We start from the raw sequence: 27,612 nt of genomic DNA on the forward strand, positions 1-27,612 counted from the left end.
AATAGATCCCTGCAATTTATAAAAGTAATACATATTTACTGTAAGAAATCTATGAAAATAAACGTAAGTTTAAAGAAGAAAAACAGGGGGTGCCTGGGTGGCTCAGTCGGTTGGGCGTCCGACTTTGGCTCAGGTCATGATCTTGCGGTCCGTGAGTTTGAGCCCCGCGTCGGGCTCTGTGCTGACAGCTCGGAGCCTGGAGCCTGTTTCGGATTCTGTGTCTCCCTCTCTCTCTGACCTTCCCCCATTCATGCTCTGTCTCTCTCTGTCTCAAAAATGAATAAACGAAAGAAGGAAGGAAGGAAGGAAGGAAGGAAGGAAGGAAGGAAGGAAGGAGAAAAACAGAAGTCACCTGCAATTATACTGCCATTCAACATTTAGATATATTTCCTTACAATCTCTTTTATGTGTACGCATACATATAAAATTGGGGTCATGCTTCACATATATGTTGTCCTTATGGTCTTTTACACCACAATTATGCTGGGGACATTTTTCTGACAGTACGTAACCCTCAAACAACTTGTAAACTACATATTAAGCCACTGTACAGAAACACTATGAATAATTTTTGTCATCTTGCTCTCTCAGCCTTTCCCCCGAGCAAAACTGCATTTCTATTTTTTGTTAGTAAGGACCGATTTTTCAGAATCTTATGTTTGCATCATCAGGCAAACTTTGTCTTCAGTGGTGGATGGAGCTGGGCTTGGTGTAGGCTGTGGAACTCAAGCTTCCTCAGGCCAAACATATCCCGCTATCAAAGCGCCTGTACCTGCCTGCCTTCATCTGAGCCTGTGTGTCTCCACGTGGGCGACAGTGTCTCCTAGAGGGGGGCAGGACTGCTGAGTTTCTTGGGGGTTGAGAAGATCTTATCTCTTTATCCCTAAAGCACACTGCACAGTAATAAACACTGCCTATCAGTGATATTAAAATTTTATGGGGGGTCATTAAGAAAACAGTGTCTCAAAAGGCTCCTGGGGAGGGAGAGGATAATGAAAGAAAGGCTGAGAAATGCAGCTTGAAAATACGCGTGGGTGCTTTCTGTAGGTTTTTATGGTTACTAGGGCCCTGGTCTCTCAGACAAGACCTTCTTTTATATGTCTCGCTGCCGGTGGGAGACAGAGAAGAGAGGACAGCCCGGAGGCTGCTGAAGGGAATGGTCCATGGCTTGAAGCAGCCTGTCTTGGGGGGAGGAGACAGGGTTTAAGCAAACTGGGGTGTGGAACAGGCTGCCAACCTCTCTGTGCCCGGGACCTCAAATCTCAGACTGGCACGGGGACACCAGCCCTGGCCCCTCAGGGTTACTTGGGAGCAGTGTGAGTGTGATGGGTGAACAAAGGCCTCACAAATGTGAGTTTCTCAATCTCACCCTTACACAAAGACTAAGCTGAAAATAACAGTGAAAAGGAATGAATTCCATCTTTATATAGACACAGAGCTTTAAAATAACATTAAGTGAAAGAAGCAAAATGCAGAATGATATACTGAAGTATGATTTCCCTTATGTAAGTTAAAAACAATAATTCTATACTTTGTTGATGGATATATAAATGTAAGATAAAATATGGACTAAAAGAACATGTGCCAAGTTCATGACAGTGGGCAGTGACTCGGAGAGGCCAAAGTGGAAAAGACTACAAAGCACTATTAAAAACAAAAACAAACCCAAGGGTAAAGATAGCGAAAGTAAGAGTAGTTAATTCTCTGACCTTTCCCAAATCCTCAAATTTCTCAAAAATAAGAGAAGGCCACAATGTTCACAGCATTATTCACAATAGCCAAAACGTCGAAACAACCCGAGTGCCCATCAAAATGAGATATGTGCATGCAACAGAGTATGATTTGGCCTTAAAAAAGAAGGATGGGTGACCCTTGAAGACATTATGCCAAGGGAAATAAGCCAGACACAAAAGGACGACCACCGTGTGATTCCACTTAGACACCAGAGTAGTCAAATTCATGGGGACAGGAAGTAGAGGTGAGGCTTCCAGGGGCTGCAGGAAGTGAGGAATGGACAGCTGTTGTTTAAAGGTACAGAGATGTGGGGCACCTGGGCGGCTCAGTCAAGCATCTGACTTCAGCTCAGGTCATGATGTCACAGTTTGTGAGTTCGAGCCCTGTGTCAGGTTAGCTCAAGCCCAGCTCTGGGTGAGCACGAGCCCTGCTTCAGGTGAGACCCACTTCTCTCTCTCTCTCTCTCTCTCTCTCTCCACGCCCCCCCCCCCCGCCTGCCCTTCGTGGGATTCCCCCCTCCCCCTCTCTTAGATAGATAGATAGATAGATAGATAGATAGATAGATAGATAGATAGATAGATAAAGGTGCAGAGTCTGTCTGGGGTGATGGAAAAATTTGATGGTGGTGATGGTTACACAATATGAGTGTACTTAACACCACTGAATGGTACATTTAAAAATGGTAAGTTCTGGGGGCGCCTGGGTGGCTCAGTCAGTTAAGTGGCCGGCTTCAGCTCAGGTCATGATCTTGCGGTTCGTGAGTTTGAGCCCCATGTCAGGCTCTGTGCTGACAGCTTGGAGCCTGGAGTCTGCTTGGATTCTATGTCTCCCTCTCTCTCTGCCCCACCCCCTCTCACACTCTGTGTCTCTCAAAATAAATAAACGTTAAAAAAAATTAAAAAATGGTAAATTCTGTGTTATATATATTTTACCATAATAAAAACTTGCAAGTGAAAAAAGGAATGCAAAAGTTCTTTGAACTGTGTCAAAGTTAGACATTACATGATGGTGATGATGGTGATGATGATGATGATGATTTAGGGAGAGGGAAAGGAAGGAGGAAAGAACAAAAGAGTGAATGAAATCCAAAGCTAAGTAAACACTCCAATCTGCAGTCCCGCATGTACTCCAGGCCCTGGAAAACAGATCCAGGTCTCATACTGGGCTAGGCAGCAGGCCAGGAGGGAGGACAGATGGGAGGGAGGGCAGGGGGGAGGCGGGAGGCAGAGGCAGGAGGGAGGGAAGACAGGAGGGAGGGCGAGAGGCAGGGGCAGGACGGAGGGCAGGAGGCAGGGGCAGGACGGAGGGTAGGTGGGAGGGAGGACAAGAGGGAGGGCAGGTGGCAGGGAGAGCAGGAGGGAGGGAGGGCAGGTGGGAGGGAGGGCAGGTGGGAGAGAGGACAGGATGGAGGGCAGGTGGGAGGGAGGGAGGGAGGACAGGCGGGAAGGCGGGAGGCAGGGCAGGAGGGAGGGCCGTTCCCAGGGCTGGGTGTACTCCCAGGACTCACCGCCTGGCAGGAAGTGCTGACGGCCCACCGCGGGCTTCTTGTCCCCATCAGAGCTGCTGCTGCTGCTGCTCCAGCTGCCCCAGCTGCCACGGCTGGCCCGAACGCCGCCCGAGGAGCTGCCGCAGTCGGAGCTGGAATCCGAGCAAGACTTCTCCACACACTTCTTGCCAGTCTTCTGGTAGTAACCCTCTGCAGGAAGGAAGGGAGAAGTCATACCTCATTCGAACAATTTTCAACTTGATGCCATGTCTACTAAGGAGATAAGTGAAGTTATGAAGAAGGCCAGGTTCACGGTCAGGGTCTGCTACCTCTGCACATCTAGCAAGAAGAAAGAAGTTAACTACAACCAATAACAGGACTTTAAGAAACAGTGAGGGATGAGCTGTGTCTACTCTGCCTGCGGGATGGGTGATTACACCTGGCTGGGGCTCAGACTGTCAATACCAAGCATACCCTTGATCTAAAAGTGGTTCTGGAAATAAACACTCTGTGAAGAAAACTGAGCTACTTGATCAGACTGGAAATTTATAGGTAATTTCTCCCTCTCTTTTATGAAGATACCTCCTAAGAGCTTCAATGTACTGGGGCACTGGCTGGCTCAGTCAGTACAGCATGCAATTCTTGGTCTCAGGGTTGTAAGTTCAAGCCCCATGTTGGGTGTAGAAATTACTTAAAATGTTAAAAAAAAAAAAAAGAGAGCTTCAAAGTACTATTTATGCATGAGTGGAATGAACCCCCAAGAAGACCAAAAGGCAACACATGTGTCAAGGGAATGAATGAGAGGACAGAGAAAGAAACTCCTGAAATCTGCCAGCCATGTGCATGGAGGACATGGACGTGTGTCTGGGAACACGGTGTTGGCAGACAGGACTACAACTCCCCCACACCGTCCCCCACACGTGCAGTCAACTTCAGTGGCCCTGGAGCCTCCTGCTACCCCTTAGTCTAGCTCGGACCTAGCTTTGGGTGCCCTCTACCTCTCACTCCCAGAGGCGCTGCCGGGAAGTTCTTGGGAGGGACGGCAGCCTGGCTGTGCAGGAACTGCCTGGCTTGGGTGTGTGAGAAGAACACAGTTCTCACCCGGCTGTCCCCAGAGGGAGCAACCACCGTTCCTTCAGCACTGCGCAGGAGGACAGTTGAGAATGGCCAGATTTTAGGGAGGAGGGGACAACACTCGAGGCCTGCCCGGGTTCAAAAGAATCTCAGGTTTACAGTGTCATCCTGACAGCTTTCCATTCAGGCGTCAATAACCTAAGTTGCCTCTGAAGCGATAACCTCATCAAGGTGTCACTTCTTTACAGTGGCTACTTCCTGGAGGAACCAAAAATCCCAACAGAAGCACTGCTCATAGCTCAACATAGTCACACACCTGCCTCTTCCTGTGCAGCAGGTAAACTGCTCCCAATGCCAGCATCTGTCTTACAAATTTCCCCCGGGTTTTCCTGTATACACCAGTTTCTGACATCGACGTCACTGCTCAGCTCAGGCCTTTCAAATGCATTGCACACAAGTTTTAATTCACTCTGTTCAGAAGGCCTAGAAGAACCACAAAAAACAAACAAACAAATCACATCCACATGTTATCATCCAACCATCCTTGCTTTCCATGAGACTTACCAGAGGTGAAAATGAACCTGGGACAACCCAAGACCTCTGCTCTTTGTGTTTTGGGGGAGAAGACACTGAGTAAGGGAGTGGTATCAAAAAGACAAAAGATTTTTGCTGTTTTAGAACTACAATCAATCTGGAGCTCATTTAATCTACTCTATACTTCACACTGAGAGGAATAAAACTCCATAAAGTTAAATAAGTGATGGAGTCCCTCCGTCACCTCATAAGTGGCAGGTCCAGGTCCAGAACCCAGGACTCTTGGCTCATCCTCCTTGGCTTTAGTGACAGGTATGATTCTTAATAGATGAACCTGCTGCCTGGTGTCTGGGGGAAGGTACTGAGCGTTCATTTATATCTCTTCTCATCCATTCATTTAGCAAACATTTATTGAGTGACTACCATGTGCCATGTATTGTTAGGAAAGTTGCGCTTACAAAGCATAAAGTTCTTTCCCCAGGGAGCTCACAGTCCAATGATAACATCTCTCTACTAGACCGTGAACTGGGGAAAGAACTGTAATGGTTTTGTAAATGGCAAAATAGAAATGGGTAGAGGACGCCACAGGAGTCCACAGATGGCTATTCACATCACCTAACTGCAGTACCTCACTTCAGGTTTGTAGGATGGCAGTTAAGAAGACAAAATATGTGAGCTACAGCACATGATTTCATTGGTTTCTGACCGCTCAAAGTAAAGACTATAACAGAAGAAGCAAGAGCCAAGGAAACAGACAATCCAACAAGTACCCACTTCTCTTTTTGTAAGTTTACCCATTTATTTTGAGAGTAATCAAAATGGGTGAGGGCCCCCTGGCTACTTCTTAAGCATCATGTTCTCAAAACATTCTGATTAGTTACAAGCTACTGGAAAGTTCTATTTTAAAATTTTGTTTCTTGGGGCGCCTGGGTGGCTCAGTCGGGTTAAGTGTCCGACTTCGGCTCAGGTCATGATCTCATGGTCCGTGAGGTCGAGCCCCGCATCGGGCTCTGTGCTGACAGCTCAGAGCTTGGAGCCCGTTTCAGATTCTGTGTCTCCCTCTCTCTCTGTCCCTCCCCCACTCGTGCTCTGTCTCTCTCTGTCTCAAAAATAAATAAACGTTAAAAAAAAAATTTTAAATTTTGTTTCTTTAGCATGTCAGAAATATCCTTGTAGAAATATATCATAATGCTTAATTGGTGAAATTCCACTCGAATTTTGTATCTTCCTGTATTTTCACATCAGGAAAATATAATACTTTAGAGTGACCTAAGTCAATCAACTTTTTATGAAAATACACGTAAAAAGAATAAAAGGTAGGGGGCGACAGGGTGGCTCAGTTGGTTAAGAATCCAACTTTTGATTTGGCTCAGGTCATGATCTCATGGTGCATAAGATGGAGCCCCTTGTCAGGCTCTGAGCTGACAGCACAGAGCTTGCTTGGGATTCATTTTCTCTCTCTCTCTCCCTGCCCCTACCCCGCCTCAAGATAAGTAAATAAAACATTAAAAAATATATATATATAACTTTCCTTTCCACAAGATACCACGCTGCAGCTTTTAAATAATTTAGCCTAAATAAAATGGTAATTGCTAATCAACAATTAGTATTTAGTATTAACAACAAACTAGCAGTGAGTCTATGCTTTTTTCCTATTTGCACTTTGCTGTTTGCTCTGAGTGAGCCAGGGACGTTGGAGCTGCCTGACCTTTCCCCAGCAGAGTGTAAACGAGAAGGCTGGGGTGGGGGTGGGGGGGGTGCTGCAATGCTGAATCACAGGCTCCGGACAGCAACCACCTAAGCGACCCAGCGACAGACACTGCAAGCAGCACCATATGTGCCCCCCACCCTCCCATGCCAGGGTCCTTGCCTCAGTGTGGGCTGTGCTGCCAGAGTCCCCTTCCAACAACAAGCAGAACTGCAGCATGGTGGAGCCCCTTCCCCAGGAAGATTTGGAGCCACTAGAGAACAATCTGGCAGAAACACATTTAAATACCTAGCTGAGCTCATAAGAAAGAAATTCCCAGATGCCTGAACTCAGAAGAAGAAAAAGCCAGAGTGGTGAGGATGTACTCAGGAGGAAAAAGGTTTTAAAGCCCAGGGGGTAGGTTTCAATTCCTCTCAAAGACAGTTATATACAAGAGTCAGGGAGCTGGAACTATTCCTAAATAAAACTGGGGTCCTGAGAAGGGGGTATTGTCAGTGCAAGGGACACCTGAAAGGCTCCATCCATGGACTTAGGGAGGAAAAGGCAGGAGAAAGCGTCTCTACTAGAGGCTCTGGGCTTGTGCATATGTTGGGTGTTTAGATGTCTAAACCAAGAAGTCAAAATTCAGAAACTATACCACCAGGTAGATTTGAAGTCAGAATGTACATACATACTAGTGACCCCTTGAAAAAACAAACCAACCAACCTCAAGCTGAGAAATTCACATAATATCAGATTTAGAAAGATATTTCTGAAAAGCCAGAATGTGGGATTCCCACAAACACTATCCAGTGCCTTCATTTTACTGGTAAGAAAATGAAAGCTCAGGGATATTAGGTGAGCTACAGAAGCAAGGTTTCCAAAGAAGAATATCACACTGCTTGGGTTCCAATTCAGACCCTGCCCCTTACCAATTCTGGGGCTGTAGGCAAAACACAAAATGTCTGGGCACCTCACTTACTGACGCTGTAAGAGAACCCAGCTTCTGCAGGACTGAGCCTCAGGTTCCCTGAGTCATGACTGTTCTCTTGTTAAGGGGCAGGGGAATGCAGGACCCCTCGCAGGTGAGAGCAATGCGGGGGTAGGAGGCCTGAGAGCTCCCAGCTGTCTTCTCTTGTCACCTGACCCACAAACACTCTTGCAACCGCATTGCACAGACAGAATGAAGGGCCGGGCACAGAGGATGCCACACTTTTTCTTTAAAACCTCCCAGAGCTTTGAGCATTTTATAAAGTAAAAACATGAAAACTATGTTCACTTTAAGGTATTATTCTAGGAAAAGAAATGAAAACATAACCAGGATATGTATTAATTTTAATAACATTTATCTCAAAATACAAACATTGATATCTATTCTCTGTATCCAATACAACAAAAATAAGATTAAAAGATAATAGCTAAGAATAAAATTATAGATTAAAAAACAGATGAAAATTTTAAAGCGATCGTAAAAATTACACACCTCAAGACCTGAGCAGTACCTCTTTTCTTGTTTTTTCTACATGTTCGATTTTTATTCCAACTCAAGTTTTGTAAATTGCCTTCTTTCTTCTCCTGAAGCTTCTTCCTCCTATAAGGATCTTCTTGCTAAAGAGAAAAAAGAAACCTTAAGTAAAGGTTTAAACTGAAGACCAACTTCATATGAATTCAGAATGTTCCAACATGGGTGAAAACAGAGACATACATTTCTCAATCTCTAGTTTGTTTTCATTTCCCTTCCTTCTCTACCTTCCTCAATCTCTGCAAAAAGAAAAAACAATCATTGCCTATAAAATTCCAAACAGGCTAAAAAGGAAAAACATCTGTTAGCAATTTAGGGTCAGCTTGCTGTTAATCGGCAGCAATAAATTCTCCAGCATTCACCTGTTAATTTGGTATGTGCAATTCGCATGAATTACTACTGAAGAAAAGTCACGTAAAAACTCAACTTAGGAGTAATTTGTGTATTTCTGTTTTTATTTGTTTACAGAAAAACTTTAGGAGGACAGCCAAATCTCCACTGAGTGTGCCAAACTAGTTTAAGCTTTTGTAAATAAGGCAAGAATATGCTTGATGTTTTAAATGTGGTTCTGAAAAACTTAATTTAGCATGAAATTCGTATTTTTATATATCTATACATTATGTACGTATGTGTATATACACATATACACATACGTGTGTGTGTGTGTGTGTGTGTGTATACATATATATATATTTTTTTTAATTTGGGCCTTTTCCTCTTTTAAATGTTAGGCATAGTCTGTTAAGCCAAGAGAAGGGGGATTCCCCTGCCCCTTAACATTTTGAAGTAGCTCCTGCCTTAGAAGTCCTCTAATAACTCTATTTCTCTTCCTTCTACCACTCTGCCTCTTTAAAGGTTTTTTTTTTAATGTTTATTTATTTGAGAGAGAGAGAGAGAGAGAGAGAGAGAGAGAGCGCACAAGCAGAGGAGGGGCAGAGAGAGAGAGGGAGACACAGAATCCAAAGCAGGCTCCAGGCTCCCAGTTGTCGGCACAGAGCCCAAAGCAGGGCTTGAACTCACGAACCATGAGATCATGACCTGAGCCGAAGTCGGATGCTCAACTGACTGAGCCACCCATGTGCACCAAACTCTGCCTCTTTACAGCAGAGGCACTGTCAGCAGGTGGGAGAAGGTACAGAGCTCACTAGGGCTTGAAAAATGCATTGTTCCTGGACATCACAGAGGCAAATCCCCCAGCTCAGAGAGTCCTCTTCCTACTGACCCTTAGGATTCACCTTTCATACAGAATAAAGACTGCCTCATTTTACCTTCCTTTTTGAGAAGTTTGGTCCAGAAATCAGAGTAGGAATCCATGGCATTCTAGCATACACCTGACTAATACACAAGACTTGGAAGAGGAAAAGCAGAAGGTTTCAAATGCCTACATGTTACATATCTGGGGTATCAAAAGCCTCATGTACATATTACGGCAAGAGGCTTACTACAATAAATACTAGAAATAAAATGAAACTGCAACTGTACATGTGGTAGGATTATGGGATTTGGGGGTTCTTCTTAATACTCCTTTAGTTTCTCTCCCAATAAGTATGTATTAACTTTTTTCTGATTCTGAAGGAATCTGAAAAACATGACACGTTAAACACACATAGCCCTATCTTATAGGATTTTATGCTAACTGCTTAAGTTAGACGCTAAACACATTAATAACATATGATCAGACATTATCCAAAGTTAAACAGTAAATACATGCCATATTTATTCACGTACTATTCCCTGTATATTTCTAACTTTGGGGAGGAAAGTTTTCCTCTCCCCTCCCCTCTCCACTTAAGGGCCAAGAAAGACTTTTCAACACAGCAAGTACTTGAGCCTTTCTGTCCCTCCAGAGTCACATACAAAGAAAGGATCTGTCTCTAAGTGGGGTCAGAGAAAGAGTGAGCTGGTCAGTAGTCACTCTGACACTTGGCTGCCTTTCTGCACTCAATCTGGTTAGATTTGTCATCCTGTGCAAACAAGAAGGACTACAGAGACATGAGACTGGGTGGTCAGAGGCATCGTTACTGTCTCTGAATATAGGCAAGAGTGATTAACGAGAGTGCGGGGCATGCTGGACTCCGGTGAGTGGAATGACAGAGAAGCAGAGTGCATGAGCAAACACAGACAGGAACAGAAACAGGGTGTGGACAAGAGAGGGAAAAGACTGAGGACATACTGAGGAATGAAAAACTAATGAATGGACTTGCTGTGTGTGTGTGTGTGTGTGTGTGTGTGGCGGGGGCTGGGGGGCGGGGGAGAGGGAGTGAGGAACAATGGGAAGTGAAGAGGAAGGGCTCCAGTCAGGCTTGGAGAACAGGCCAGCACTGGCAGTAGCAGATGGCGGGGGGAGGGGGCCGGGAGAGAAAACCAGAGACCCAGAGCAACAGACTTGTGGAGAAATGAGAGGCAGACTAAAGGCACAATCTGGCTCTTTGCTTTCTGGTAGAGGGTGTCACACATAGAGGGAGGCAGGACCAACCAGGGAACGAGTCTGTGCAGAGTTGCAAGTAAGACCACAACTGTGAGGCCAAACAGCCCAATTTGAATCTCACTCCATGCCTGCAACTGTGATCTTGAGCAAGTTACTTAGCTTCTCTCTGCCTCAGTTTCCTGAATCTTCCTCAAAAGGCTGTTGTGAGTGTTACATTACCTGATACATAGTAAGAATTCTATAGAAGACCTGGCTATTATCACATTATTGAATTATTTGAACTAGTGAAGTTCTCTGATAGCCCTGGTAGAAGGGACAATTTCATTGATTACAATGAAATAAAAAGATTTCCTAAAAGCAAAAACATTTAGTAAAAGCAAATGAAAAAAATCAAAGAAAAACCACAGATTTCACAATACATTCTTCAAGCTGCTGTATATAAGTAAAAGCAAATAAAAGAGGGAAAGGGCCGATTAAGAAAAAAATCGGATACACTATTTGATAGGCAGAGTCAATACTGTGCTGTATGTTCTTAAAGAAAATAAGAAAAACACATGCGACAGAAAAACAGGCAAAGGACATGAAATAGAAATTTGCAAAAGAAATATAAAAGGCTAAAAACCATGAAGACTTCACCCAAAATACTTAATAATGAAGTATGTTTTTAGGAAAGCCAAATTATAGACCAGTTTGGATCTCATCTTTCCATTTTGGTTTTAAAAACCACGAGTGTATTTACACTGCATGTTTCTGCCTGCAAACACCAGGAGAGGGCTGGGGAGGCAGAGTGCTGTTAACATAGTCTGCCTCTGAGCAGCACAAGTGGAACTGGGCGAGACATTCACTTCTAACTTATTTTAAAAAATGAAAAAGATTTCAGCGGTAGGATTTTGGATGGATGAGTTTTTACTTGTTTTTCGGAATAGGAAAGTGCTGCTTTTTCCCTGGTGAGAGATGCAAAGTGAAAGAAAACACAGTCGTTTCCCTACCTCGCTGATCAAGATTTTGCATGACACATGGGGCTGCTGGGGGCAGAGGAAGCCAGCGTTTCCTACACCATCCATGTGAACATGAATCCACCTTTCTGGAACGCAATCTGGGGCACACATGAGGATACTCTCTAATCCTACTTCTAGAAATCTCTAACAAGGACACAGCAGGTATACAGGGAAGACTTAAGAACAACGTAGCTCATCATAGCGCTATTTACGAAAATAACAAGCTGTAAATTAATGTCCAGTCACAGGGGAATGGTTTAGGATTAGGGGCATAGTTAAATGACAGAATGTTATGTAACCACTGAAAGTTCCCTTTGTTTTGAACGTGAGAAAATTCAGAATTATTAGCATGATTAGCAAACCTACATCTACATAATGATGATGCTGAGGTTTTTAAAAAGTTGTATAAAAAAGAAATAGAATATATAAAAATGTACAAAGTGGTTCATTTTGGATAGACTTTTCTCCCCGCTGCCCCTTCCTTATGCTTTTGTAACAATCATAAATTCCTTTTCTAAGGGGAAAAAAATCTGCTTGAAAAAATAAACAGCAGGGCTACGGTTAAAATTTAGTTTGTAGCTCTTAAATCTGGGCTTCAACCTTCTTTGCCAATAAATCTACAGGAATGTTCCCCATGTACTATAGACAGATTTATACAATTTTCTAAGCTGCAAAGTTAGGCCCTAAGAATGTATAAGAAAAACAAACATTGAGTGCTGCCCTTGGGAATGTGTTTATTGAGAACGACTTCTCCAAACGAACAATGAAATGGAAAGCACACACTTGCAAGGTTTTAAAGAGATGCTCTGCAAAACAGGGAGTGAGTCTTGGAGACAGCAAAACAAATGAGGGACTATGGTCCCTCAGATCCTCCAGCTGGTGGCATCCTTCCTGTTGAGGGGATTGCCATCATCTTTAGGTGCAGATGTCTGTCTTACACAGGCTCCCAGGCCAGAAAAGGAAGGAGGAGCTTACATGACCCCTGGGACTGTGCACGAGCGAAGTCTGAGCTCCAGGGATAACGAGAAAAAAGAAGAGGCCCAAGCACAGAGGTCTGGGTCTGTCATGGGGGCCAGAGGCTGAGTCTGAAGTGGGGGAATGGCACCCACCCATGACAGATGGATGCCAGCAGCACCACCACTGAAGCACAGTTCCTCGGGGCCACCTCCCTCCTTGTGGCCCTCAGATGGAGGGACCTGGTGTGAGTCCCAGCTCGCAGGCTGTGCAGCCACTGAATGATCATATCTCAGTGTTGGTTTCGATCTCACTACAGGGCAAGATGGAAGTCTCCAAAGCCCTTATCAGGAGGATGTTAAGGTTCAACCCTTACCCTCACCCATTCCCTCCTACCTCAAATTCAATGACTTTATTTCTGCTCCTGAAAGCACAGCCCGTCTTAGTCTTCCGGCCTCGCTTCCAGTACATCTGCTATACCTGCACCCTCAAGCCGTCCACAGCTACACCACCACCCGAGGTTCACACTCAGGCCCCTGCTCTTCCCTCTGTACATACACACCTCGGAGAACTCAGTGTCCTCTTTCAGTTCTAACCTCCACAGGCACAGCTCCCATTCAAGCCCTGGATCCGTATCTCCGGCTGTCACTAACGAACACGGTCATTTCCTTTCTACTTACCCCTTGTCAGTGCTTTGTAAGTGCGCTACTCTAAGCACTTACCACATGAACTCATCTATGCCTCACAATGCTGGGAGGTAGGCAGGCTATTATCATCCTCATTTGTCAGATATGGAAACTGCGATGTTAAGTAACTTGCCCAATGTTATAGAGCAAGTAAGTGACCACCTGGATTCAAACCCAACAAGTCTGGCTGCAAAGTCCATGCTCTTCATTTGCAACATTGCTTTGATAAACATAAAAATGAACTCATAAGTCAGAATTCCCCATCTTCTAGTTAGCCAGACTTAAAACCCTGGAGTTACTTTTGCAAGTGATTGTATAAGAGCAGACAGCTCCTCTCCTTTGTGCAATTAGGTGCAGGGAAGTCCTATTAGTTTTTCTTCTAAACTCTTACCTACTCTTCCTACCCTTCACCCTTGCTTGTGCCCAAACACAGCCTTACATCACACCTCCCAGCAGAGTAACAGCCTCCTTATGAGAAGACAGCTGGTGCCCATCTCTGCTCTCTATAACCCAGCCTCCAAAACATTCAGACTGACCCTCCAAAAATGCATTACCCACACATTCATTCAAGCATTTACTAAACAACTACACTTTATAATCTTTGTAACAGCCATTCTGCCCGTCTTTATGAAACTGAACTGAAAAATACTCAATTATGACCTTCAAGAAACTCACAGCCTATAGGCTGTTTTCCACCACCCATCCACATGTCAGTTCAGAAACCTTCCATCATTTGCAGCAGGGTCCCCCCCAAACTGGCCACCCTTCAGCCAAATCCTCTGGCCAAACCCTTCAGCCGAAAGAACTTTGTTTGGACAGATGTGCTTTTAAAAATCTGACTCTGAAATTTATTAGCAAGCAACCCACTACTGTCCAATTCTCTATAGGCATCATCACTTTGATTGCTGTGCTCACCCAGTTCACTATTTGTGCTTCTGGCTGAGGTCTAGGGGATAAAGTCTAAATTTTCAATTGGCATGCAAAGGCCTTTCCCATCTGGAAGGTCTCCCACTCTTCCCTCCCATTACTTCCCACTCCTGATTGAGCTTCTTCTCAAAGATGATCTACTACAGCTCCCAGTTATGCTGTGGGGTTCAGGGGTGCCGCTGCCCACCTTCCCTTCTTTGCCTGTCCACGTTTCTATCTGAAATCCCTTCCACCACTTGACTACTTAGAAATATCTTGTCCTTCTTTAAATGCTGCAAACTCCCAGTTTGGAATGTCTAGGATATCTTTATTTTGTATCATTTTCAAGTTATTTAAATGAAAAACCCATGTTGGTTATGAAGTTTAAGCAAAAATAGAAGAATATAGAGAAGGAAAAAAGAATCACCCCAAATCCCACCACCCAGAAATAACCAGAGTCTGCCACTGATTATTTGGCAAACCTTATTTTTTACTATCTCTCTATGAACCTACATACACATTAGGATGGCAAGACAAGTGACAGGAATGATTCATAATATTGGAACGATGTATTATTTTTAAATAAAAATTTAAAGCTCAGTTTTATTTGAATTTAACAAAAGTAACTGAAGTAGAACCCAGGGAACTGCCAATGTTCAAATAATCATTTCTTCTTTATTAATTGTTTAACGTTAAGAAAGATAGTGAAGGACATTTTCATTAAGTTTTCACCCTATTAAGTGCTATGTTCAGTTTTATACAGTATGGACTCTCCACCAAGAAAAATAACATTAAAACTCACCATCACCTACCATTCAATACCATCTCTCATTTTTGCAGATTGTTACCTTTTCGTTTTAAAATATGCAATCTGTTCTGCAATTATAATTGGTAACTGTTTAGTTTTAATTGCGGGTGGAAAATGGACAGAAATCCCAACAACAGACCTTTAACACAGCTTCAGTAGTCCTGGGTCCTTATTTTCACTTCTAGCTTAGTTAAATTTCATTAACTTCATTTTTTAAGAAAGACTCATGATGAACTCACCTGTGTTTAAGGATGCTGCTGTCTTCGCACTTAAGTGTCAACTTGGCTAGAGTGTTCTTGCTCACATTCTCATTCTCTCCAAGATATGGCTCCCTGTGCCCTGGCATGAGACTTTTCTACCAAGTGAGGCAAGCCTGAGCTGGTGTTTCTCCATCTTCCTCACCTCCTTGCACTGTTCTTTAGGCTTCAAGTTCAATAACTATAGCCAGGCTGTGCCTGTGTCCATTGCTATGTGTCAGTTTTTCCTGGTGCACCCAGTGTGCCCTTTTATTCTATAAATTCCATTCTTCCCTTGTATCAGGAAAATTTTCTTCGATTTCATCTCTGAATAAATATGTTTCAGATCTATTTCCTGGGTCATTTACTTAAACACTCATTATTCTTCTGTTGGACTGGTTTTGTCTTTCTTTGTCCCATATCTATCATCATCTTTTCTCTAACTGCTTCCAGCTCTTCAATTTTTTCCCTCACACTCGCTGTGATTATCTTAAAGCCTTTCTCGGGGTCAAATAATTCAAGTTTTGGCTACTGTCTGTGTAACGTCATTTGGGTCTTCATTTCTTAGCTTTATAATGTCTCTTTTAACCTCATCCTGGTGTATTGATTTGCCTTTATAAAAGCTCTCATTTTATGGAGTTCATTTTCTATAGTGAGAAGTATGAAGAGTTTTCTTCAGGTCTCTGGATATGTTTTCTTCTGCATTAGGATCTTTACCTGTCTTCTGTGTTCTACTCCTTTCATTCGCTTTTACTGTGTGTGTTGGGGGGGTGGGGGGTGGTATACAGTGTATATCTGCATAGTTAGAATGCTACGTTTTTCCCACTGGGCTTTTACTAATACACAGATAGCTCTGTTCTGAAATAAAGTAGGTAAATTCTCCTAAATACCTTTTCTACCTTTCTCCTTCACCTGTTTGCTTTTGCCTATGAGATATGGGGCTGGGTTCTGCTCTCTAGATGCTCTTTGGTAGGCTACACTAGAGAGAAGGGAGAGGGTTTGCCAGGACAGTGTGCAACTATGTTCTCTTTTCTGGGAATCTGTTGCACAAGCGCCCACTTGCTTGAGCTAGATAGGCATCCCTTTCCTGTGGATTTTGGCCTATGCTTCCAACTCAGCAAGAGCAGACCCTAAAATGGATGTTGGGTAACTGGAGAAAAGGGACTGGTTCTACTCCACCGTCTTTACCAGGAGTTAACCCATCTGCTTAAGAACAGCTTCCCCAGAGAATAAAAGATAAAAGCTATCTGATGTTACTAGAAATTATCTTAGCGTCTCCTATGGAATTAGAAGATAAATAAAACTTTCCAGACACCTCAAACTCACCACTTACAAGTACAGATTCAAATGCATAACTAGACCCCTCACTGAAAAGTATGAAATATACGTGGATAGTCACTAGACAGATATTTGCTCTCTAAGCCCTAAAAATGGGTTTTGTCCTAATAGGCAAGAGAAAAAGGAATACAGACCTCGACTGAAGGTATGTCCTGTTTCTCAAAACATATGTCTTCTTTAGATGCTTTGTGGATCTTCTTTTCTGAGGAAGACTTTGTGTCAACCTTTTTCAAAGTTTCACAGCTGTCTACTTCATTCTTGACAGGCACTTGCTGGTTATTCCCTTGAATACATAAAAATGATTTAATCTCTAGCTAATTATTTCCATTCACATTCCCATAGTTAAATCTCTTTCCCACACCAATCTAATTTAATGAGATTTAGACTTAAAGATTGTTCCCGACATTCACGATGCTCTAGAAATGTGTTGACCACTAAAACCGTGCTTACGTTACGAGGTCTACAAAAAGTCTTTAAAAGAGATTGAGGGAAAAGCCTGAGGCGGTACACCATTATTTACAGCAGCATTATACCTAACAGCCAATAGGCAGAAACAACCCAAGTGTCCCTAGACAGATGGACAGACAAACAAAATGTGGTATACCTACAGTGGAATAGCATTCAGCCTTAAGAGGAATGAATCATTGCCCAACACTGTGGGCAATATTATACTTAACACTATTGAGGTGTATACTCAAAAATGATGGAGAGGGAAAAGCAAAGGAAGGAAATTCTGACACATGCCACAACGTGGATGAACTCTGAAGACCTGAGGCTAAAAGAAATAAGCCAGTCCCCCACAGAGAAATACTATATGATTCTTCTTGTCTGAGGAACCTGGAGTCATCAAATTCATAGAGATGGGCTGGTGGGAGAGGGCAGAGGTACTCACTGCTTAATGGGTATAGAGTTTCTTTTCATGACAGTGAAAAGGTTCTGGAAACGGATGGTGGTGATGGTTGCACAACAATGTGAAGATACTTAATGCCACAGAGCTTTATAATTAAAATGGTAAATCTTACGTTATGCCTATTTTACCCCAATTTTTTTGAAGTTGGTGAGGGGAGAGAGAGGTAAAGTGAGAGAGGTAAAGCCAAGCCATGACTTGGCTTCCAGTCATGACCCAGTCCCTAATTAGTTTTCAAAGCAAATCTCTTAAGTTGCCTGAGTTTCTTCAGTTTCCTTAGTTATAAAATGAAAATACCACTTTCTCCGCCTGCCCCGACTGCTACAAAGATGAAATCAGAAGACCCATAAATGGAAAGGATCCCCCACCAAAACTGCATGACCTGTTTCAGGGCAGGTTCTCCTCCCAGTCGGGGCGCACCTGTGCCCAGCAACCAGGGCCTGTACCCTGTAAATGAGCAGATGAATCACAGGGCAAAAAAGCTGGTGCTGGTAGAAACCTCATGTGAAAACATGATTTTCCTACTTTTCTTTCAAGTGATTTCATGCCTAAGTGTATTTCTTCTTCCATTCCTTACTTCAAAATAAAGTCAAAGCAACGTCAACCCCACAAAAACTGGCCTCAGTGTTCTGATATGAAACAAAGCATTTCAATACCTTCTCTTTTTTTCTTGAACTGAGACTTCCCTTACCATACCTTTGCAATCTGAGAAAGTTTAGATGGCCCGGCAGCTATTTCACAAGGAAGCAGGCTGCAGTTTGGTGATGCAAGCCTGACCTCACTTCTGCAGGGGCTCCAGTCTGGCCCTGCTTTGGGACCTGGTGCAGGGAAAGTCTGTGCCCGCAAAATGAAATGAGCAGTTCAATCCCCTCTGATTCTGAAATTCTGAAGCTGAACTCACTCAAAGCAAGATATATACATCTTACAAATAACACTTACAAGGGAAGCATGCTTTTATTTTGTTAATGGAAAATGGTGTAAGTATCACAGAACTATAAAAACGCTGGGAAGCATTAATTGCCCTAAGACACAAGTTGGGTGTTCAGACAACTACAGAGGAAAATATCCACCATGATGAAGTGGTAAAGGAAAGAGCCAAGAACAAAGGAGGCAGGATCCAAAACAGAAAAAGAAATCATAAATAAGGACATCCCTTCGGATTCTGGAAACCATACATATAAAAGAGAACACATACATTCTCCCCAAAAATGTGCCGCTAACTTTCCTAGAGTCTTAATTCGTGAGAAAATGGATTTCCTTACGTGTTCTTCCGGCCAAGAACAGCACTAAAAGTATTAGTTGTCAAACTTTCTCAGGAAGGATCCAAAGTTAATATCCAACACTGAACTCTCCCCAAAAGTGCTAAAGCACTTAGTAACACCTTCTGTGGGGCTGGGAATCAGGACCAACAGTAAAAGCAATACTTTTTTTTTTTAATTTTTTTTTTTAACGTTTTATTTATTTTTGAGACAGAGAGAGACAGAGCATGAACGGGGGAGGGTCAGAGAGAGGGAGACACAGAATCTGAAACAGGCTCCAGGCTCTGAGCTGTCAAGCACAGAGCCTGATGCGGGGCTCGAACTCACGGACCGCGAGATCACGACCTGAGCCGAAGTCAGACACTTAACCGACTGAGCCACCCAGGCGCCCCTCCACTTTTTTTTTTAATTTTTTTTTTAGTAAAAGCAATTCTAATAACAAGTTCTTCATTGAGTCTTTGAGAAACTCTAACATGACAATATCTAAGAATTTAGAAATTCATTTACTAAATGGAGCCATCCAAGTCATCTTATTAGGCACGATTACTTACTTACAGTGTTATACAACTTTCTTATACCCATCTCAGAGAGTCAGTGTTTGAGCCACAAAGATAAAAAACAAATAAAACAGGGAACAAGTGAACACAACTAGAATCCTGCTTAAACTTTTATGGTATCAAATCTAATCAAGTGTTATATTTTGAGTAAAAGCTAATCTTCAAGGTATTAGTATCTATAAGTAAAATGAGACTATTTGAATTTTTCAAATATTCGTATTTCAGAAATTTGGAGTGTCTATTCAGTGACATCTTCCATGTATTGTTAATTCCAAGGCTTAGGGTATTATTCAATTTAAAAGTTTATTATCCTTTACATTGTTATAAGCAGAAAGCAATAAAAGGGCGCCTGGGTGGCTCACTTGGTTAAGCCTCCAACTTCAGCTCAGGTCATGATCTCATAGCCTGTGGGTTCAAGCCCCGCATCGGGCTCTGTGCTGACAGCTCAGAGTCTGGAGCCCTGCTTCAGATTCTGTGTCTCCCCCTCTCTCTGCCCCTCCCCTGCTTGCTTTCTCTCTCTCTCTCTCTCTCTCTCTCTCTCTCTCTCGTGCACGCGCGCGCGCTTTCTCTCAGAAATAAAAATTAAAAGAAAGAAAGCAATAAAATAATTGGCTGACTATTCCTCTTTCATAGTGCTGAGGCCAGCTGTGTGTCTTTAGCCTTAATTCCAGAGATCATTATTTTTTAATTGTACGGTCAAATACAGATCTAGAATTGTGATCACACAATTTAAAAATAATACACATTTGAAAAGAGACATATTTAAAAGATCATTTACGTTACACACAGAGCTCTACTCTTGTCAGTAGCTCAAAAGACTCTGGAATACATAACAAATGTTTGAAAAATTGAGCTGTGGTTTGACAGGTGGATGCCAAGAAAACTGTGTGTGAAAACAGAGCTCTGAAGCATCTGTCAACAGACTTCCTTTCTATGGGGAATTTTAATTTATGACTTGCTACAAGGCCTCTCAGAAGAAGGCCGCAGAAAGAACAGGAAGGGGATGAGACACATTTCTTTTATTCAGAAAATAAATTCTGTGTTTTTCAACAACAAAACTGAGCATGTAGTGCCAGAGCCATTAATATTCACCTTGGAATATTTTTTTTTCTCACACAATATGTCACCCTCAGGAAAAATTAAAAAGCCTCAGAATAGGAGAAGGCAAAGTTCCTCACATGCCTCAAGGAGGTCTGTCAGGTTAATAAAATCACTTCAGGCACTCTTAGGAGACAGACCGCCTGCCCCCTTCCCCTTTTTCCAAAAGTAATCTTGTCACTGAATTTGCCTCTATGGAACATTTGTGTACTTTAGGAGAAGGAGCTAGGATATGGCAAACACACTAGCTGCTTTCCCCTGAGCAAACAGAGATTCCCCATTCTAGTGGGCCACACAGGAAACGAGGTGGAGGGACCTGGGATTCCCAACCAGCCGGCGGGCTAAGTTCAACTATTAACACAGAAGCCGTTTTCTTCAGATTCTAGAATGATTTTGTGATGGAAACACGTTTTTCACAAAGTAAAACACTTTTCAAAGCAAAAAAAGAACCAACGCTCAAAGTTGGAAGTGAAAATTTGGAGAGTTCTCATATACAAATGGTTTTCTCATCCTTGAGCATTCTTCACACGTTATGGACTCCCTGCCAATTATATGCCTGTTCACCATCTGCCAGCTTATTACAATGCTTTCCTTTAAAATCTGATAAAAGCACTCCAAGCCCTTGATATTACTAAAAAAAACTGCAAATCCTATCTTCAAACTACAAATATCTTCCTCTAGAATTCTCAGTCCTTTCTTATTTTTAAAATTGTCAATCCTTTAAAATGTCTAAATTATAAATGGATGGCAGGCAACCTATTTTTTTTAACCTCTTTGATATTTTCCTAGAATAGTGCTGTGAACAGAAAACAGAACAAAACACATGTCAATGAATGGCTTTCCCTGCGAGGAATCTCCTGCTGACATACTAATTCCGGAGAGAAATCCAGCACTGTGAATTAGCACCTCTAAGTTTGCTGGTCGGAACATGGTGGAAAGCCAAAGTTCTTTCATCAGTCCTTACTTGATCTGATCAACAATCACCCTGATACCACTTAACATACTACTGATCTAACCAAAGAGCAGTTTTTAAAGACTTCTTATTGCGAGACACTTGTTTCCATTTAAAACACAGATTAGCAATCTGCACAGGAGGGAAAGATTCTGGGCAGGAATGACATCTATGATGATATAAGCAAGTCCTTTGTTTCTGGACCTCCAATACGAAGTTCACTCACACTTGCTGAAGTATTACTACATGGCCATCTATGCTCCACTATGGGCATTAAACATCAAGTATTGGACAGGAGGGACCTGAAGCACAAATGTGAATCCTCTGACCCACTCTAGCGCTGCACTTTGGGCCCACGTCTCCACATTTTAACCCACTTCAGAGTACTGCAGTGCAGCAAAAGGTCCTTCCCATCTATCTATCCACAAGGCCATGGCCACTGCACTCTGCAGGCACATTTATGCAGATGCCTAATGGACGCAATGGGCCACAGAAGCACCTCAAACAACTATGGTTTTAGGCTTACGTAAAGTCAGCCTATGTTAGATCCTGTGCTCAGGCCTAAATGATACCAAACAAGGAAAACCCTGGTAGGATTCACCCCTAATCTCACTCTTTCACAAATGTTTTGCAGCCTGGGCCCCATGGAAATGGAACAACAGGCAGCCCCCTGCCCTACCACAAAACATCCTCAGACCAGGTATGCTATGCTATCATTTGAGGATCTGGTTGAATGCTTCATCCGGAGTGCGTGTTCACACGCCAGGTGGACAGAACACAGGGGACGGTGTCAACCCTGCAGACATGATTCCACCTCAAACACGTGCATGGATACCAGGGGAACGGTACAAACTGGTTGGAACAAGACGCACCAGGAATACATGTGCAGTTGCCTGACCTTGCTCCACTCGCTCAGAGGACTCCAGCTTTGAAGTTAGAGACGTCCTTTTATGGAACACATAAAATTCACTTCGGGTTTTTAACTACATGCATAAAACTCATCAGAAACTGACCAATCCATAATATTTCTCTACCCCCTCTACAGTAACAGGGAGTGAAACACATTAGATGTTTTAATAAGATCAAAGGTGACTGATTTTTCCAGATTAAAAAGTGTCCAAAATCTGACTTTTACCAGGTACAGAAACGTGCATATTAAGATGATCAGAACGGCTAAGAAAAATAAGCACGGGCTCTTATGCCAAAAGCCAAAGGAGTCAGTTAAAGCTTCACGACAATGTTACATATAGGTAGTTTTCTGAGTCCAGTCCTGCCTATGCTTCCACTAACTGCCTTTGCTATAAGAGAACATCTGTCTTTTTTAACCAAGGGACACAATTAGACAAGAATCAGGGCCAGGGAACATGAGACGGTAGCAGCTGTTAAATATAAAAAGTTGGTAAGTTTTGTTCAGTCAGAAACATTTTATGAGCAGATTAATTTTCACAAGTAGTCTGAAAATCCAAGATATAAAATAATTAGAAAGTGGTGTCCATATCCTCCCAATAAAATATGACATTCCCAACCCTCTAAAAACATGTACTAAAAGTACACTTCTTAGCCACGACATTCTAAAAACGTGGTGCCTCCTCCTAAGCTTTTCATTTTGCAAACCGTACTTCAACATTTACACCTTTGCTTTAACTCTGTGCAAGAACTAAGAATTCAGCATCCATGATTAAACCTAAAGTCACAGGTGAGAACAAATTCTGTTAAAAAAACAGACCGAAGACAAACCAGAGAGAAAAGTCATCCAGGAGGATGAAAAGATTACCATTATTCTTCCCGGAAATCTCTGGCAAGTCTGACTGGTACTGAGGTGCACTTCTTGACAAGTGATTTTCAGGTAGTTTCTTAGAGGTCTTCAGAGAACAGAGCTCTCTCTCCTTGAGCTCACCTATGTTTTCTGAAGTTTTAATATCCGTTTCCTTAGGAAACATACATGTCTGTATTTCCTCCTTCATATGACATTCTGAAGAAGGATGATTGACCATAACTGTGTTTTTCAGTGTGTTTTCTTCTTTATTCAGTAAGTTTTTGGGAAGGGTTAAATTCTTTTGCAGGTTGACATTTATGCCACTTGCATATTTGAGGTTTATCCAGTTCTCACCCATAACATCAGTGCACACGTCCTCTCTAGGGGCAGACAGGGGGCTGCCCAGGGCTGGAGTCTGTCTCTCCTCAGCAGCAGTGTTGGCACTGCTGGCAACAGGTGGGCTAGGTCTGTGTTTGCTGTAATAGACTGAGCACTTGTGCTTCTTCTGAGAATGACCGTAGGTACCGGGGCTCCTCCTTGCCGCATTCTGGATCCTGCTTTGTGGAGTGTTTACTGGAAGACAGCTCTTCCCTCTGCCTTTATCAGAGGGGCCATAGGTATCAAGAAAGTTCTTACAATTGCTCCTGAATGGAGGAAGAAAAACATTTAACATCCAGCCAAGTGGAATCAAACCCTACCCCTCTGTTTCTAAAGCCGTGAGAAAGAAGTGGCCATCGGTACTGTGTGTACTGGGGAATTCTATCTTTCCTTCTTCCAAACCCCCCTGAGTTTTACAAACTAAGTCCTTATATGAAGTCTATCTTATTGTAAAAGGACTGTTACAGCCTCAATGACTTAAAGAAAATTTTATGAATCTAAACCTGGACTCAGAATAATATTTATATCACCTTAAAATAAAATCAGAACGGAGTAATATCAAAGGTGAGAGCCCCTTCCCCCCCACACACACACACACACACACACACACACACACACACACACACACACACACACACACAGAAATTCTTACTTGTGAGAATGGGAGCTAATTACATCCATCGAACTATTGTTTTGCTGCGAAGATGAGCTAGCATTTTGCCTCTGTCTTGTTTTCATGAATTCCATAAGAATGTACTGTGCTTGTTGGAAGGCTATTAAAATCACACCCAACAGGGACAAACTGAGGAAGAAAGCAATGGGGTTCATTACTGCATGGTTCTGACTGGCATTAAAAAGACCAGCTCTCTTACAGAAGAGCAGTGGATGGTTGATGCAAAATGTCTAAAGATGTGGTACTTTCTGATATTACCTTAAAGATTAAAAAAAAAACCCAAGTTTCTAAAAATGTGCATACTTGTAAGTTTGACATTCCAATTCCATTTTTAAAAGCACTTGTGGGCGCCTGGGTGGCTCAGTCACTTGAGCGTCTGACTTCGGCTCAGGTCATGATCTCGCAGCTCGTGAGTTTGAGCCCTGCGTCAGGCTCTGTGCTGACAGCTCAGAGCCTGGAGCCTGTTTCGGATTCTGTGTCTCCCTCTCTCTCTCTGCCCCAACCCACTCGCATTTTGTCTCTGTCTCTCTCAAAAATAAATACACATTAAAAAAAAATTTAAAAGCACTTTCATGATAAAATCTAAAAGGGTCGTTCTAGTCTTCCAATCTCAAATTGCCACTGCACTGGGCCAATAGGAGTCAAAGTCGTATCTTCCCCTGTGACGGCCAGTGAAAACATATGGAGCATAATGGTCTATGATACTTCTAGGTCCCATGAATCTCTTACAATTCATTTACTATTATTTTAAAGTTTATCAGTTACTACTTTGTCTACTTCATGTGTATCAGGGTTCACAAAGAAATACAAATTTCACTCAATTCAGATGCTTTGAATATGCTATTTGACTATTCATAAGCTCTTACACCCAGGCAATAGACAGTTTCTTGCAACTCGCCCAAAGGCGGGAGCATACCTGACAAAGAAGACTGTGAGCCTCCAAAACGACTCCTCCCAGCTGGGTCCTGGAACCACGTCGGCACACAGAGGCAACAGGTGATGAGGGAGGGTCACATTGAGAGTGAAGTGAAATTCTAGGTCTGCTGCAGTCACAAGAGTCAGCTCACGAATGACCCAGGAAGAGGTAAAGTCGGGAGTAAACCTGGTAACAAAAGATTCATCTTTATGAACTTTGATTCTTTTAATTCCAGGCACAAAACAAAGTAATCACAATAGCAGCCAAATTTCTTACCTACCGTAAGTATTTATATAAAAACAACTTAACATGTCTTACCAATGGAAAAAGATCCCTCCACGCCCACATTATTAAATGCGCCACAAAACTTAAATGAGGTTAAAACTCAATGCTTACACAATGCTGATATCTCGGGATGTGTTTGGGGCCAGGGAAAATTGATGACAATCTAGCACTTCGAATCCATAACCTTGGCAATTATACCCATTAATTTTCAGAGATGTCACAGTTATAGGAAGTGGTCCAATATTCTCAACTTTAAAGTTCTTTGTAATAGATAAAATTTGCTTGCTGTCTTTCAGTTCTAGTGAGGACAGAAAATAATATTTAGTGTATACGAACTGCAAAATTTACTTAGCATAATTTATTGAATCAAAAAACCATGACGTGTATTATTAAAATGTGAAAAAAAATTCAATATAAGCTCAAAGTATGACTTCTATCTAATTTCTAGAACAGTTACAGATTTTCTTATACTATCAGGATACAATAAAAACATTTAACTAATCAAGATTTTTAAGTTAAATGACCTTCCTAGGTACCAACAGTAATCAAAATCTCTTCTTTGTTCTTTTACTTAGTAAAGGTTAAGGTTAGGGATGCCTGGGTGGCTCAGTCAGTTAAGTGTCCAACTCCTGATTTTGGCTCAGGTCATGACCTCACAGGTTCATGAGATTAAGCCCCACGTCAGGCTCTGTGCTGACAGTGTGGAGCCCACTTGGGATTCTCTCTCTCCCTCTCTCTCTCTCTCTCTGCCCCTCCCCTGCACATGCTCACGCACTCTCTCTCTCTCAAAATAAACTTAAATGTTGTTTTTTTTTAAAAAGGTTAAGGTTAGAAGTTTATTCTTTTCAGAAGCCAAATAGTTTGGATATCCCTAGGCACTATGTACACTTTGCTCCCAGTATCTTCACATTGAACAGGGACCAGTTAAGAGCAAGTGTGTGTGCCTCTAGAAACATGACTCAAACACCCACTACATTCAGAGGAAGTAAGTCACCAAGTCCCTGCAAAAAAAATGAGAGCACATTTTATATAGGGAGTTTAAAAAAGAAAGAATTACCACAATTTTAAATTACTCCCATAAATTTACAACCCACAATCTTTTCCATAAAGGGACTAATATCTTATCTGGTTCTATAGTTTTTATAATACTCCTTAATTCTATCTTTCAAGGTCAACTCTAAATTACTGAATGAATGAAAGAAAAAATGAATTGTGATGAATGCTGAATGCAAATGGTTAATAAATCGTTTCAAACTCAATGCTCATTTAGCATAGTTTTATTAAAAAAATTCTAATGAGACATTAAACAGTGCTACAAAATTATCCAATAGTTTTCACTAATCAGATTTCTCCACAGGAAGCACAGTGTTACTAAAATGCTTTCAGTGTGTTCCAGAAATTCAAAATTATATAGCAAACAAGACAGAATTTATGAAAAACATTTTACATCTATTGTTTGATTTTTGTTTTAGTTCCTGAGAAAGTTCTTGAACCTAATATAAATAATTTAGAAGTATTTAACTTAAATACATGCACAGTTTGGAAATATCTAATGGAACATTTATGTAAATTTCTAAATCTTCTATGTCTAATACAGTAGCCACTAGACATACATGGCTACTTTAAATTAAATTAAAATTAAGTAAATTTAAAAAGTGATTTTTGGGGTGTGTGGGCGGCTAAGCGTCCGACTTTGGCTCAGGTCATGATCTCGCGGTCTGTGAGTTCGAGCCCCGCATTGGGCTCTGTGCTGACACCTGAGCCTGGAGACTGGCTTCGGATTCTATGTCTCCCTCTCTCTCTGCCCCTCCCCCACTCATGCTCTGTCTCTCAAGAATAAACATTAAAAAAAATTTAAAAACTTATTTTCTCAGTCACACTACCTATATTTTTAAGTGCTCAGTAACCACATGAGGCTAGTGTCTGCTGTACTGGATGACACAGACACTGAGCATTTCCATTACTGCATAGAGTTCTACTGCTTAGAAATCTTTAGTCTTGTCTCCTTTCAGCATTTTGGGGTGATCTTTTTTTTTTTTTTTAACGTTTATTCATTTTTGAGAGACAGAGAGAGACAGAGCATGAGCGGGGAAGGGGCAGAGAGAGAGAGGGAGACACAGAATCCGAAGCAGGCTCCAGGCTCCGAGCCGTCAGCACAGAGCCCGACACGAGGCTCAAACCCACGAACTGCGAGATCATGACCTGAGTTGAAGTCGGACGCTCAACCGACTGAGCCACCCAGGCGCCCCATGGTGTGATCTTTTTATGATGATGTAGCCTCTTACTATTTATCTTAAGTATTTGACACTATACTGATAATTCAGCAATTACACTTTTTATATATGTATTAAGTAAGATGGGTTAAATATCTAAGGCTATTTTTATAAAGTAAAGGCCTATATATACTAAACATTTGCCTGATTCAATTATTTGCATCAAT

At 42.2% G+C, this 27,612-nt stretch overlaps 1 protein-coding gene across 2 annotated transcripts in view; it reads right to left on the reverse strand.

Moving 5' to 3' along the window:
- TMEM131L (transmembrane 131 like) overlaps window positions 1-27,612 on the reverse strand; it is a 170,188-nt gene that overhangs the window by 14,648 nt on the left and 127,928 nt on the right. For both annotated transcript variants that reach the window (XM_019441230.2, XM_019441228.2), the window contains exons 22-29: window positions 25,284-25,470; window positions 24,888-25,073; window positions 23,951-24,100; window positions 22,939-23,564; window positions 16,526-16,674; window positions 7,999-8,123; window positions 4,611-4,777; window positions 3,242-3,430 (exon numbers count right to left, since the gene is read on the reverse strand). In XM_019441230.2, the coding sequence (XP_019296775.1) occupies window positions 3,242-3,430; window positions 4,611-4,777; window positions 7,999-8,123; window positions 16,526-16,674; window positions 22,939-23,564; window positions 23,951-24,100; window positions 24,888-25,073; window positions 25,284-25,470 (1,779 nt within the window). The remainder of the gene's footprint in view (window positions 1-3,241; window positions 3,431-4,610; window positions 4,778-7,998; window positions 8,124-16,525; window positions 16,675-22,938; window positions 23,565-23,950; window positions 24,101-24,887; window positions 25,074-25,283; window positions 25,471-27,612) is intronic.

Source organism: Panthera pardus, unplaced genomic scaffold (genome assembly GCF_024362965.1).
Source record: "Panthera pardus isolate Hobbes unplaced genomic scaffold, ASM2436296v1 HiC_scaffold_13, whole genome shotgun sequence".
Classification (NCBI taxonomy): Eukaryota; Metazoa; Chordata; class Mammalia; order Carnivora; family Felidae; genus Panthera; species Panthera pardus.